The 13,028-nt window shown below is 31.3% G+C and overlaps 1 protein-coding gene across 1 annotated transcript; it reads left to right on the top strand.

Annotated features, from left to right (window-relative positions):
• The first annotated feature begins 752 nt into the window (after nucleotides 1-752).
• cacul1 (CDK2 associated cullin domain 1) lies at nucleotides 753-10,115 on the top strand. The gene is made up of 8 exons (XM_048203989.1): nucleotides 753-1,131; nucleotides 4,002-4,128; nucleotides 4,247-4,349; nucleotides 5,914-6,009; nucleotides 6,113-6,215; nucleotides 6,345-6,434; nucleotides 8,994-9,132; nucleotides 9,217-10,115. The coding sequence occupies exons 1-8, from the start codon at nucleotides 933-935 to the stop codon at nucleotides 9,254-9,256; spliced, it is 897 nt and encodes a 298-aa protein (XP_048059946.1). The 5' UTR covers nucleotides 753-932; the 3' UTR covers nucleotides 9,257-10,115.
• Nucleotides 10,116-13,028: the final 2,913 nt, after the last annotated feature.

The raw sequence follows: 13,028 nt of genomic DNA, 5'->3' as shown, positions 1-13,028 counted from the left end.
AAAAGACTATTTTCATGTCACATATTTTGTTTACGTTCATGCAGATTGGTGATTCTGCAAAAAACTTAATTGTCAGACAATACAGACTTCACAAATGTAGCATTTTTGACTGTTTTTACTCACCCGCTTGCGAAATGCTGTACATGATGCATGCAACTTTTAAGAAAAGTAGATAAGTATTTTGCTTGGTAATAAAATATTAAAAGGTTGATTATTTGTAGCTGTGTTTAAATAGGCTTGACCATAGTTGCATTTCTAAACTATTTCATACAGTTGCATTTTTAAAAATGTGCAGTGTACTTTACATTTACTGTAGTAAAATGGCACATTTTACGCATTTTCTAATTTATTAATGCAAAAACGCATATTTTAAAAGATACAATAGACAGCTAAAAGGCCTAAAACAGCATTTTTATTCTAGTGTTGAAGAATCTGGAGGCAAATAATTAAGTGTAGTTACTAGGTAAATAACAATCCTTGATCAAATAACTGGCTTTGTTGTGGCCTGTTTGAATATATAGTTTTACATTATATATTACCATTATTTCAGGTTAAATAAATAATATATCATACAAGTGGAATGTTTAAAAATAGCTTAAGTTTGATCAAATCAGCTATAAAATTGATTTTAAAAGTCAAAAGAATTGTATTATAAAGTACAAAATTTCAAATGTTTGTTTGAAAGATAGCAAAAATAAAATTTTTAAATACAAACAAATACATTTCTATTTTTTCCATCGACCGCGGACTCTTATTTTGACATAAGACTTATTTTGACACATCCGCCGTTTTACGGAAGTCCGTGTCGCGTCTCTTCGACAACAAAATAAGCAGGAGTGAAACTGAAATCGTCAACATGCGTCGATCATCGATCAGCTGAAGAAGATCTGAGCTGACATGGACTTCTGAAGTTGTGTCAGTGAGGCAGCAGGATGGAGGAGATGGAGGAGGACCCGCTGGAGAGGATTGAGGATGATAATCACAACTGTGGCGCTGCTGAGGGTGTGTGTGAGAGTGTGTGTTCACCTGAGCAGGTGTGTGTGGATTATGATTCCAGCAGCGAGTCCGACAGTTCGGCCACATCTGCGTCTAACAGCGCCGCGCTGCTGCTCAACTCGACCTCCAAGTTCCGTGAGTCACACCTCTGAACTCCTGAACACCCGTGCAGTGATGTGTCAGGTGGCAACACCAGTGTTCTTTGATATTTACCATGGTACTAAAATTCATGTACCATAGTATTTCAAGGTACTGCAAAGAACATGTCCAAAATTCGAAACGTTAGTCGTAATACATAAATTTTATTTATTTATTTATTTATTTAATGATTTACATATAAAACTATATAAAAAATGTATATATTAATATATATTATAATTTATATGTATATTTTATATGTAAATCATTAAATAATTTATTATATATATATATATATATATATATATATATAGTTTTTTAAATATTCATATATTTATTTTAAGTTTTTTTAGAATTATTCTAAGATTTTTTTTTATTTTTTTATTAATTATTTGATATATATATATATATATATATATATATATATATATAATTTAAAAATAATTGTTAGAATTTAAGATTTTTAAGAATCTTTAGATTTTTATTGTTTATTCTTTGAATAGAATATTTTATGTACATAAATGTATGTGTAATATCTATCTATCTATCTATCTATATATATATATATATATATATATATATATATATATATATATATATATATAAAACCTATTCATCAAAGAATTAAAAATAAAAAAATAAAATAAAATAATTATTACATATAAAATATTTTTGTGTAATATAAATATGTAATATCATAATTAATATTTTTTATTATATATATATATATATTTTACCAAAGAATTAAAAATAAAAAAATACATTAAAATAATTACTACATATAAAATATTCTGTGTACACAATAATTAAACATTAAATGAAAATTAATGTTTATATATAATATGTTTATATACATAAATGTTAATATATATAATCTATTCATCATAGAATTAAAAATAAAAAATCTTAAAATAATTGTATATATATATATATATATATATATATATATATATATAGTGCCCGCCACAATTATTGGCACCCTTAGTAATTATGAGCAAAAGCAGCTGTGAAAATAAATCAGCATTGTTTATCCGTTTGATCTTTCATTCAAAAAATTCACTAAGTTATAACCTTTTATTGAAGGAAAAGAATTGAAAGTTGGGGGGGGGGGATCACATTATGAAATAAATGTTTTTCTCCAAAACACGTTGGCCACAATTATTGGCACCCTTTTATTCAAAACTTTTTGCAACCTCCTTTTGCCAAGATAACAGCTCTGAGTCTTCACCTATAATGCCTGATGAGTTTGGAGAACACCTGACAAGAGATCAGAGACCATTCCTTCATGCAGAATCTCTCCAGATCCTTCAGATTCCAGCTCCATGCTGGTGCTTCTTCTCTTCAGTTCACTCCACTCATTCTCTTTAGGGTTCAGGTCAGAGGACTGAGATGGCCATGGCAGAAGCTTCATTTTGTGCTCAGTGACCCATTTTTGTGTTGGTGTTTGTTTTGGATCATTGTCCTGATGGAAGATCCAACCACAGCCCATTATTGGATTTCTAGCAGAAGTGGTCAGGTTTTGATTTTTATCTGTTGGTATTTGATAGAATCCATGATACCATGTATCTGAACAAGTTGTCCAGGACCTCCAGCAGAAAAATAGGCCCACAACATTAAAGATCCAGCAGTATATTTAACCGTGGATATGGGGTACTTTTTATCCATGTGTGCACCAAACCCATCTGGTGAGTTTGCTGCCAGAAAGCTCTTTTTTTAGTTTCATCTGACCACAGAAGCCGGTCCCGTTTGAAGTTTTAGTCTTGTGTGACAACTGAATATACTGGAATTTGTTTCTGGATGAGAGCAGATGATTTTTCTTGAAACCCTCCCGAACATCTTGTGAGGATGTAGGTGTTGTTTGATCATTTTTTAGGCATCCTGAGACTCAAGACTCAACTAATCTCTGCAATTCTCCAGCTGTGATCCTTGGAGAGTCTTTGTCCACTCAAACTTTCCTCCTCACTTCACATTAGGACAATTTAGACACACGTCCTCTTCCAGGCAGATTTGAAACATATTTAGTTGATTGGAACTTCTTAATTATTGTCCTGATAGTGGAAATGGGGATTTTCAATGCTTTAGCTATTTTCTTACAGCTACTTTCTATTCTGTGAAGCTCAACAATCTTTTGCCGCACATCAGAACTATATTCTTTGTTTTTTTCTCATTGTGATGAATGATTACGGGAATTTGTGTTTCCTTATGTTTATACTCCTGTGGAACAGGAAGTCATGGCTGGACAATTTCATGTTCATGATCACCCTGGTGTGCTAAAAAATATAAAAATATGAATGGGAATATACTTCAGAGATATTTTACTCAAAATAATTTCTAGGGGTGCCAATAATTGTGGCCAACATGTATTGGAGAAAAACATTTATTTCATAATGAGAGTTTCCCCCCACTTTCAATTATTTTCCTTCAATGAAAGGTTAGAATTTTGTGAATTTTTTTTGAATGAAAGATCAAAAAGATAAACAATGCAGATTTATTTTCACATCCACCTTTGCTCATATTTACTAAGGGTGCCAGTAAATGTTTCGAGGGCACTGTATATATGTAAGTGTATATATATATAATTAATATAAAATCATATATATATATATAATTGGTCATCTTGTTATTGTCTTGTTTCCATCTCTAAAAAAAGTATTGCCATCTCCAAAATCATAGCATCATACATGTACCTTGTTAAAATGACATTGTGCTGAATACGGTAATATTTAAGCACCTTGGTTCTGCTAAAATACTTATTTTTGTATGAAGTAGAGAAGAGTAGTTTATTAAAAGTCTCATCCTTCAGTAAATGTCATGTGTGAGTCGCTTCTGTTCGTTTGAACCTGATGTTCATGTGTTCATGTGTCCAGTCTTGAACGCAATGACAGCAGAAGACTACAGGACAGTTTACTGGCCAAAGCTAGAGAGAGCCATTGAGCATCTGCTCACTCAAAGCCCAATGGACCACATCTCCATCTCGTATGAACAGATCTACAGGTTAGTCTTACTGGAGATAAAGGAGAAAAACACCTCTGGCAACAGAATCAACATGCTGCTCATACTTGTTTTTTAGTTCATACTAGTAATACGTCTTTTTTGTTTTGTCCTCTTCCAGTCACGTTTATAAGTGCGTGTGCCAACAACACTCAGAGCTGCTCTACAATGACTTGATGTGGAAGATCACTTCTCATCTAGAACAAGTGTCTTCTGAGCTACAGGTCAGTATATCCACACAATTAAACCTGTGAGTAAAGTGTTAAAGTGAGCTTTTAAAACACACACTGCAACACTGAAATCATTCTTTCACATTTAAATGAAGTGTTTGTGATTTTTTACATTGATATACATGACAAAATATGAGTTTTAGATAAAAGAAGCAAAATAATACATGCATAAATATTTTTAAAATTTTTTACTAACACATTTAAAAGGAAATTTTATACATGGCAAAATACAATTTTAAATAAAAGAAGTAAAATAATACATTTTGTTAAGTCATGTTTTATTACATTTTAAAATAACAAATTTTTATACATGGCAAATGATTTTTAGAGAAAAAAAAGCAAAATAATGCATGCATAAATAAAAATATATATTTTTAAAAATGTCATTTTAGTAATACTTATACATGGTGCAAAATATGATTTTTAAATAAAAGAAGCAAAATAATACATGTTTAAATATATATATTTTTTAAAAGTCATTTATAAACATTTAAAATAACATTTTTAAATATTTTTTATTTTATTAAGATTATTATTTTTGTATTAGTTTTTTTTAGAAAGAATAAAAAATTCTACATGCTTAAATAAAATAATTTTGTAATTAAAATGTTTATAAAAACTACTTTGTATAACCTTTTTATTAATTTTATTTATTTAATTGATTTTCTATTTTATTAATATTTTTATACATTTGTAATTGTTTTGTTTTTTTTTGTAAAAATGTTTTTTTAGAAATAAAGTAATAAATTAAAAGACGTATTTAAAATATGTTAATAAAATGTACTTTTTTATTAAAACTCATCACGTTTTATTTTATTAATTATATTAATATTTGTATTAATTTTTATTTAGAATTTTTATTAATCTGGAGTGCAGGGTCTGAGAATGGCCAGTAGTTGTGTCATGAAACTTTGAAATTTTTTTAAATAAAAGAAGCAAAATAATGCATGCAAACATTTTTTTTTTAGTCATTTTTAATTACACTTAAAATAAATGTATACATGACATAATATTTTTTTGTTTATGCATGTATTATTTTGCTTCTTTTATTTAAAATATATATTTTAGTATATAAAATAATTTTTAATAACACATTTAAAATAAAATGTTTAAATATTTTTTATTTTATTTAGAATTTTTTTGTTTGTTTGTTTTTTTGAAAAAAAAAAACATGCTTAAAATAATTTGTAATTATTTTAACCCTAATTTGTTAATAAAATTGAATTTGTATAAACTTTTTATTAATTTTATTTGATTCATTTTTGTTTTTATTAATATTTTTATACATTTGTAATTATTTTTTTTGTAAATTATTATTATTATTATTATTTTTTTTTAGACCTATTTAAAATATGTTAATAAAATGTACTTTTTAATTAAAACTCATCATGTTTTATTTTATTAATTGTATTAATATTTTTATGAGTTTTTATTTAGATTTTTTATTAATCTGGAGTGCAGGGACAGGAAATGGCCAGTAGTTGTGTCGTCAAAACTCTGATCAGAGAATCTAGTCCATCATAATAAAATGCTGCTGTTCATCTCCTCTCTTCTGAAGGCCAGCCCACCAGAACATTTGATTGAAAACTTCAACCTGGCTCTGACGCAGTACACCGCCGCCCTACACTGCATCGTTCCCGTCTTCATCTATATGGTAAAGTGCAGACAGTCTGTGTTTTGGAATGTAATTTTTAACATAACACTTTCATTTGAATTCTGTGTTAATGTATCTGCCTTTGAACACAATTTTGTTAAAGAACAAGTTCTACATTGAAACCAAGCTGAACCGAGACCTGCGGGACGACCTTATGAAGCTTTTCTCGGATCATGTAGCAGAAAAACACGTCAGCACGTTACTGCGTGAGTGCAAATCATTTGAAGTGCTTCAGAAGATTCGTTATGCCAGAAGAAATGCACACATCTGATGATCACATTCTGAGTGGAACTTAATGCAAATACATTAATTCAAGTGTTTGTTGTTTTTCTCAGCTCTTCTTAAAAAGGCTCATTCCATGCCATTTCAAGTCAAACCGTCAACTATGGAGAGTGTTGTGAAAGGTCTTTACACCCTCCGGCCAGGTAAAGTGTTTTGGCTTCTTTGCAGGTGCACGTTTACTTATGCCGGGATCGCTGTTCTTCTCACACTACATGACTACATGTCAGGGGTATTTATTTGCTGTTGTGTGCACATTACACAACGGATCGGTGACAAAGCATTTCAATAGGAAGAATCGGCAACAACTACAAGCTGTTTCACAACCAAACACACGAGAAGTGATACAGAAAATAACATAAGATCAAGCATTAGAGAGGAGTTCTCGTGTGCAACCAGATTTCTTTCCTTTAAAAATGGTGGTCCGCTAGAAGCTTGCAAGTTATCTGTGCACCGATTTGCAACTAAAATAGTATATGAATATATGATATCTAGCGTGCTAAATATTTTACAGGCATCAGCGCTTCTCTCAGATTGCGTCTTTGATAATACACACTAAATGAGTGCCGAATTGCCTACGATTTCTGGCATTTGTCTGCGATTTCCACAAAACTGTCGGCTAAAATCGTGCAGTGTGTAAGCGACATTAGAAAAACATTTAAACCTGAACTGAAGCACTCGGTGCATGGCTGTGTCTGTAATCCTGAACTGAGCTTCAGTTGATGATCTGTATTCATTTACAGACACGTTCAGTGGTTTTGTTTGGTGTCAGAGCGACGCTGTCATTGGTGTTTGTGTCTCATGTTTGTCTTTCACAGATCCAACAGGCTTTGCATGTAACAATTTCTACTGGAGAAATGTTTGGTTATGCAAATATCACTTTTACCTATGTACATTTCACCTATGTACCTTTTTCACCTTTTACCTATGTGCTTCATGTGTTTTTCATTTGAAGTTGCTGCTGCTTTTTCCTCAAAAACAAACAAAACAAAACTACAGGCCATATAACTATATTTATAGTGGCCCTAAAAGTATTTGAAAAAAGTATTTGGACACTTTCATCACACTGAAAAATGAATTTTTCACACAAAAAAAAAAAAAAAAAAAAAAAAAATATATATATATATATATATATATATATATATATATATATATATATATATATATATATATATATATATATATATATATATATATAAAATGATGACACTTTAGGGTCCAATTCTCACTATTAACTAGTTGCTCATTGGCATGCATATTACTAGGATATTGATTGTTTATTAGTAATTATAAAGCACATATTAATGCCTTATTCTGCATGACCTTATTCTACATCCCTTAAAGGGATAGTTTACCCAAAAATGAAAAATGTGTCACCTTTTACTCACCCTCAAGTTGTTCCAAACCAGATCTGTTTGGTTACTGACATTCTTCCAAATATCTTTGTTCATTTTTTTATGTTATCATTATCGGGCCGATATATAAAAGCCGATAAATAAATATGATTGAAAATCACTTCAGAAAGGAAAATACAGTTAAGTGCAACATGTGCAGCACAAGTCTGTCATATAGGCTACATAATATTATAATGAGAATATTATAATTGTGTGCTTGGGACATGGCTTTTAATGCTGAGACTTTTGGTTTTGCAATCAGGCTCTCAAAAATTATATAAAAATTTGGATTTAGATTTATCAGCCAATATATCAGTTATCGGCTTTCAAATATAAAGAATTATCAATTATCGGTATCGGACAAAATAAAAAAAATAAAAAACAATAATAGTAATTAGATCCTTAAATTAGGACATAGACTTACACTACTGTTCAAAAGTTTGGGATCGGTAAGATTTTTTTTATATTTTTAAAAGAAGTTTTGTCTGCTCACCAAGATTGCATTTATTTAATTAAAAATACAGTAAAACAGTAACATTGTGAAATATTATTACAATTTAAAATAACTGTTTTCTATTGGAATATAATATAAAATGTAATTTATTTCTGTGTTGGAAAAGCTGAATTTTCAGCATCATTACTCCAGTCTTCAGTGTCACATGATCCTCCAGAAATCATTTTAATTTTATTATTATCATTTTAATTTTATTATTAATTTTATTGTCATTATTATTATTATTATTATTATTATTTTCAATGTTGAAAACAGTTTTTTTTTCAGGATTCCTTGATGAATAGAAAGTTCAAAAGAACAGCATTTATCTAAAAATCAGCTTTGCATCACAAGAATAAATTACATTTTTAAATATTTCCAAATAGAAAACAGTTATTTTAAATTGTCACAATATTACTGATTTTACTGTATTTTTAATTAAATAAATGCAGCCTTGGTGAGCAGACGAAACTTCTTTATAAAACATTAAAAATGTTACCGATCCCAAACTTTTGAACGGTATAGTGTATGTTTATTCATCTAATAAGTTGTAAAGTCACCTGCAATGAATCCAACTGAATGTATTAATCCACTGACAGCCCTGTAAATGCCCTTTAAAAGTGTTACTGAATCAAATCTTTGTTCAGAGTTTGAATTGTTCTGAATGCACAATAATCACAAATCACTTTGGAAAGGAGTTCAGATCGCTTTTTTAAGCCAAAAAGATTCCATCTCTAACATATAATTTCTCTATTAAATGCACCACAGTAGTGTATGATGGGAGATTTCATCATAGCCATATGCTTTTTCCCCTCTAGACTGGGTTCCTCTTGCTCCGGCTCTGTTTTCGAGATTCATTCCTCAGATCGATCCTCCTGCTCTGGAGTCTCAGCTCCCGTATTACGCCGCTCAAGACAAAAAACTGCAGATGGAGCTTTGTCAGAACGGCTTCTCCAGGTAATGCTGTCTGCGAACCTCAGGCTATGTCTGCAAATTATGCTAAATAATACGACTAACTTGACCTGACCCATTGTTTCGCAGGGGTGATCAGTCGCGGAAGCGAGCGAGTGAAGAATCGTGACAGCGAAGTGGATTTTTACTCTACTTCAGCGGGCTGAAAGACACAGACATGCCCAAACAGAGACGGTTCATCTGTTCACACAGTCCTTTGGGAATTCTCGGATATTTTGAGGATTCTCAAAAGCATTACAGAACTACACAAACATGAGCATCATCACTAATAGCCTTCAGTGTGCATGTGGAGACACTTGGGTTTCTGGCCAATGAGCATTTGCAGATGTCCGGTTATAAAAGAGATGGATTCATGGAAATGCTCTTTTCTCTTGTTCTGGTTTTGTTTCACAGAATTCATCATTTTTCCTGGTTTATTTGTCCAATCGAGCATGCAAGCTGTTTTTCCTCTCTACTTTTAAGTTATTTTTCCCTTACCTTGTCATTCAGTTTGCTGCGATATCACGTGGTTTCAGAACGTATGGTTTAGGAGTGCTATAGTGTGACCGGCGTGAGACTGCAGTAATGTGATGGTGGATCCAGGTTGTTTTGCAAAGTGATGAATGAAGGTATTCCAAATCCAGATTACCTACTTATTTTTTAAATTTTATTTTAGGATCACTACTGTAGTTAAGTTTTATTCGGTTTGACACACTTTTATCTGATGACCATATTACCTAATAATGATGTGCCTTTGGCTATTCGCCTTCCTTTTAGAGTTTTAAAGTGGAAATGTGATCTGTAAATCAATCATTTATTATGATAACTGTTGATATATATATATATATTTTTTTTGCATCAGTAGATGATCTAATATTTGGGGGGGGGGGACCACAGCAGTTTGTGAAAAACCAGGACATATGAAATCCAGGTGTAATATAAAGGGCTGCTAGTAATTTGTCTGGAATAAATACACGACACTGAAACAAGAATTGTGTATAATAACTTTCATTAAGTCAATAACAAACAGTATTAAATAATAATGCTAAATTGATCTAGTTAAATATTTTCATATTTGAATATACATGACGTATATTCAAGCATCATATAATATGATGAGTAAAAAATAGGGATGCACCAATATTTGGCCGATACCGATAACTAGGGATGTGCAACGATTAATCGTGATTAATCGTTTGCAAAATAAAAATTTGTGTTTATGTAATATATGTGTGTGTTCTGTGTATAATAACTATGTATATATAAATACACACATGTAAAAATTTTAGAAATATATGCATGTTTAAATAAATATATTTATATATATTTTATATTACATATAAATATAAATATTTTATATATAAATCTAACATTTTTCTTAAATATATATACATGTATGTGTCTGTATTTACATATACATAATTATTATACACAGAACACACACATATATTACGTAAACACAGACTTTTATTTTGTTACATCCCTACCGATAACCGATAATTCTTTATATTTGAAAGCTGGAAACCGATATATTGGCCGATAAATCTAAATTTTTCAAAACTGAATTTTTCTATCATTTTTGAGACCCTGATTACAAAAAGAAAAGTCTCACTATTAAAAGCCATGACCCAAACACACAATTATAATGATGTTGTCGTTATAATTTCATCTAGCTTTAATGACAGACTTGCGCTGTAATTAACTGTATTTTGCTGTTTTTGAAGTGATTCCAACCATTTCAACCAATTCAAAACCGTTCATGGTAAACATTATTTATCGGCTTTAATATAGCAGCCAAATTTTTTTATCGGGTTGATAATGATAGAATTAAAAATTAACATATATCGGCCGATACCGATAACCGATAATTCTTTATATTTGTAAGACGGTAACCGATATATTGGCCGATAAATCTAAATCCAGATTTTTCTATAATTTTTGAGAGCATCATTACAAAAAAAAGTCTCACCATTAAAAGCCATGTCCCAAGCACACAATTATAATGTTCTTATTATAATTTTATGTAGCTTATATGACAGACTTGCAGTGTACTTAATTGTATTTTGCTTTTTGAAGTGATTCCAATCATTTCAAGTAATTCAAAACCAGGAAGGAAATAATCCATTATTTATCGGCTTTAATATATGGCCAAATTTTCTTTTCGGGCCGATAACGATAAAATTTAAAATGAGTATATATTGGTGGCCGATATATTTTGCATCCCTAGTAAAAATATTTTAAAGTGAGTAGGTAGCAAAACATATTGATCACCATCTTCAGAGTGTTATGGGTAATTCCTGTTTAACTCATCTTAAAAACAGTTCAACTAAAGTCGGGTATGTGTAAAATAATCTTTTTGAAGATAATTTCATTACAAAACATTGTATGAAAAGAGTAAAACGGCAAGCTGAACACTTGAAAATAAACAGTTATCACCAAAATGTTTGATCTCACCTGTTTCTTTTATTTTATAGTTAGAATATAAAAGCATGATCGTATGATCCGTCAAGATGTACATTTTTCCCATTGCAATAATGAGAATTTGATGGTAAATATCACAATGCAAAAGACTTAAAGCCTTTATACATAATGCATTATAAAAGTGTTTTTAATGCATTAATTATGCCTTGTAATGCATTTTATAATGCATTGTATGATCTCATGAATAATTGTAACCACAGTTATAATACTTATGTTACGCCTTTAGAAAGTATTAAAACACATGACAATCAATCAATTTCAGATGTAACAACCATTCTGCAAACATAATGCATTTTAACTCTGGTTACAATTATTTATGAAAAGATATAATGCATTATAACATACATTATGAATACCTTATTTTTTTAATAATTGTATATACATAAAGGCTTTAAGTAAAGTGTTACAGAAAATCATAGGACTAGAAAACCTACTAGTTCGCCTAAGTTGGTTTTTGAAATAATCTCCAATATTTAACAAACGATTCGATGGACAGCGGCGGTCCTAGAGGCAAAGTTGCTCAGAATGAGGAGCTCTACCATGTGGTATGAATGTTGTGTATACACACGCATTTGAAAAACATGAAGACGCCCCCGGTGGCCAATTTCTTGCAAATTTCTCACAGGCCCCTAGGGCCGTGAGTCAAACAGGCGCAGTGAGTTTCGTTCCGATTGGCCTCTGTTAATCTTATGTGATAGCTGCTCAAACTTCATTGGCTGATGGCGGACATGTTTTCGAGATACGTCGATGTCCTCATAGACACTCATGATACCTTGGACAAAGACAATGCATGCCAATTTTCAAGTCAATCGGACTAACTGTGAAGTAGTTATAGTCGTTTTCATGTTATAGCGCCACCAAGTGGCCAGTCACCGCGTCCTTTTTCATGCAGCCACAGAATGAGCTCTTACACATGTGTGCCAAGTTTGGAGAAAATATCTCATTCTGTTCACGAGTTATAGCCATTGTAGTAAAAGTGGCTCCACCCATTTTTGTGGACTGTGAATCGAAATTTCAACTATTTTTATAACTATTGACAAGCAGACTCCAGATAATCTTGCCGCATTGGTTTGGTTCCGATCGGACCAAAAAAATAAGACTAGTTCGCAAAAGTAGGTTTTTCAACAAAAAAATCCAAAATACCTGAAAATGTCGCCAAAACATTGAGCGATTCTGAGGCATGCGAATTTGTACTTTTGACTGCTGTAGCGCCCCCGTCCGGCCGATCAGGGCGAGCCTTGGTGACCTTTGGCGGTGTGAGTACTACCAGCCCTCAAAGTCTCTACGACTTACGGTTTGGTCTTCCCAATCACTTTTAGGGAAGAATGCTACGCACTTGAACCCCTAATGAATGTTCAAAATCATCTGTGCTTGCATGCAAAATTAAAACTCTCCTTTTTGCCCTATTATTCCAGTTAACG

The sequence above is a fragment of the Megalobrama amblycephala genome, linkage group LG10, assembly GCF_018812025.1.
Source record: "Megalobrama amblycephala isolate DHTTF-2021 linkage group LG10, ASM1881202v1, whole genome shotgun sequence".
Taxonomy (NCBI): domain Eukaryota; kingdom Metazoa; phylum Chordata; class Actinopteri; order Cypriniformes; family Xenocyprididae; genus Megalobrama; species Megalobrama amblycephala.
Note: the sequence above shows the minus strand (reverse complement) of the source record. Positions and strands in the feature narration are given on the sequence as shown.

Excerpts from the sequence above, each read along its gene's own strand:
- cacul1 (XM_048203989.1), top strand. The coding sequence starts at position 933 with ATGGAGGAGATGGAGGAGGACCCGCTGGAGAGGATTGAGGATGATAAT. Across the intron at positions 1,132-4,001 it reads CAACTCGACCTCCAAGTTCC|TCTTGAACGCAATGACAGCA; the intron begins GTGAGTCACACC and ends TCATGTGTCCAG. Across the intron at positions 6,010-6,112 it reads TTCCCGTCTTCATCTATATG|AACAAGTTCTACATTGAAAC; the intron begins GTAAAGTGCAGA and ends ATTTTGTTAAAG.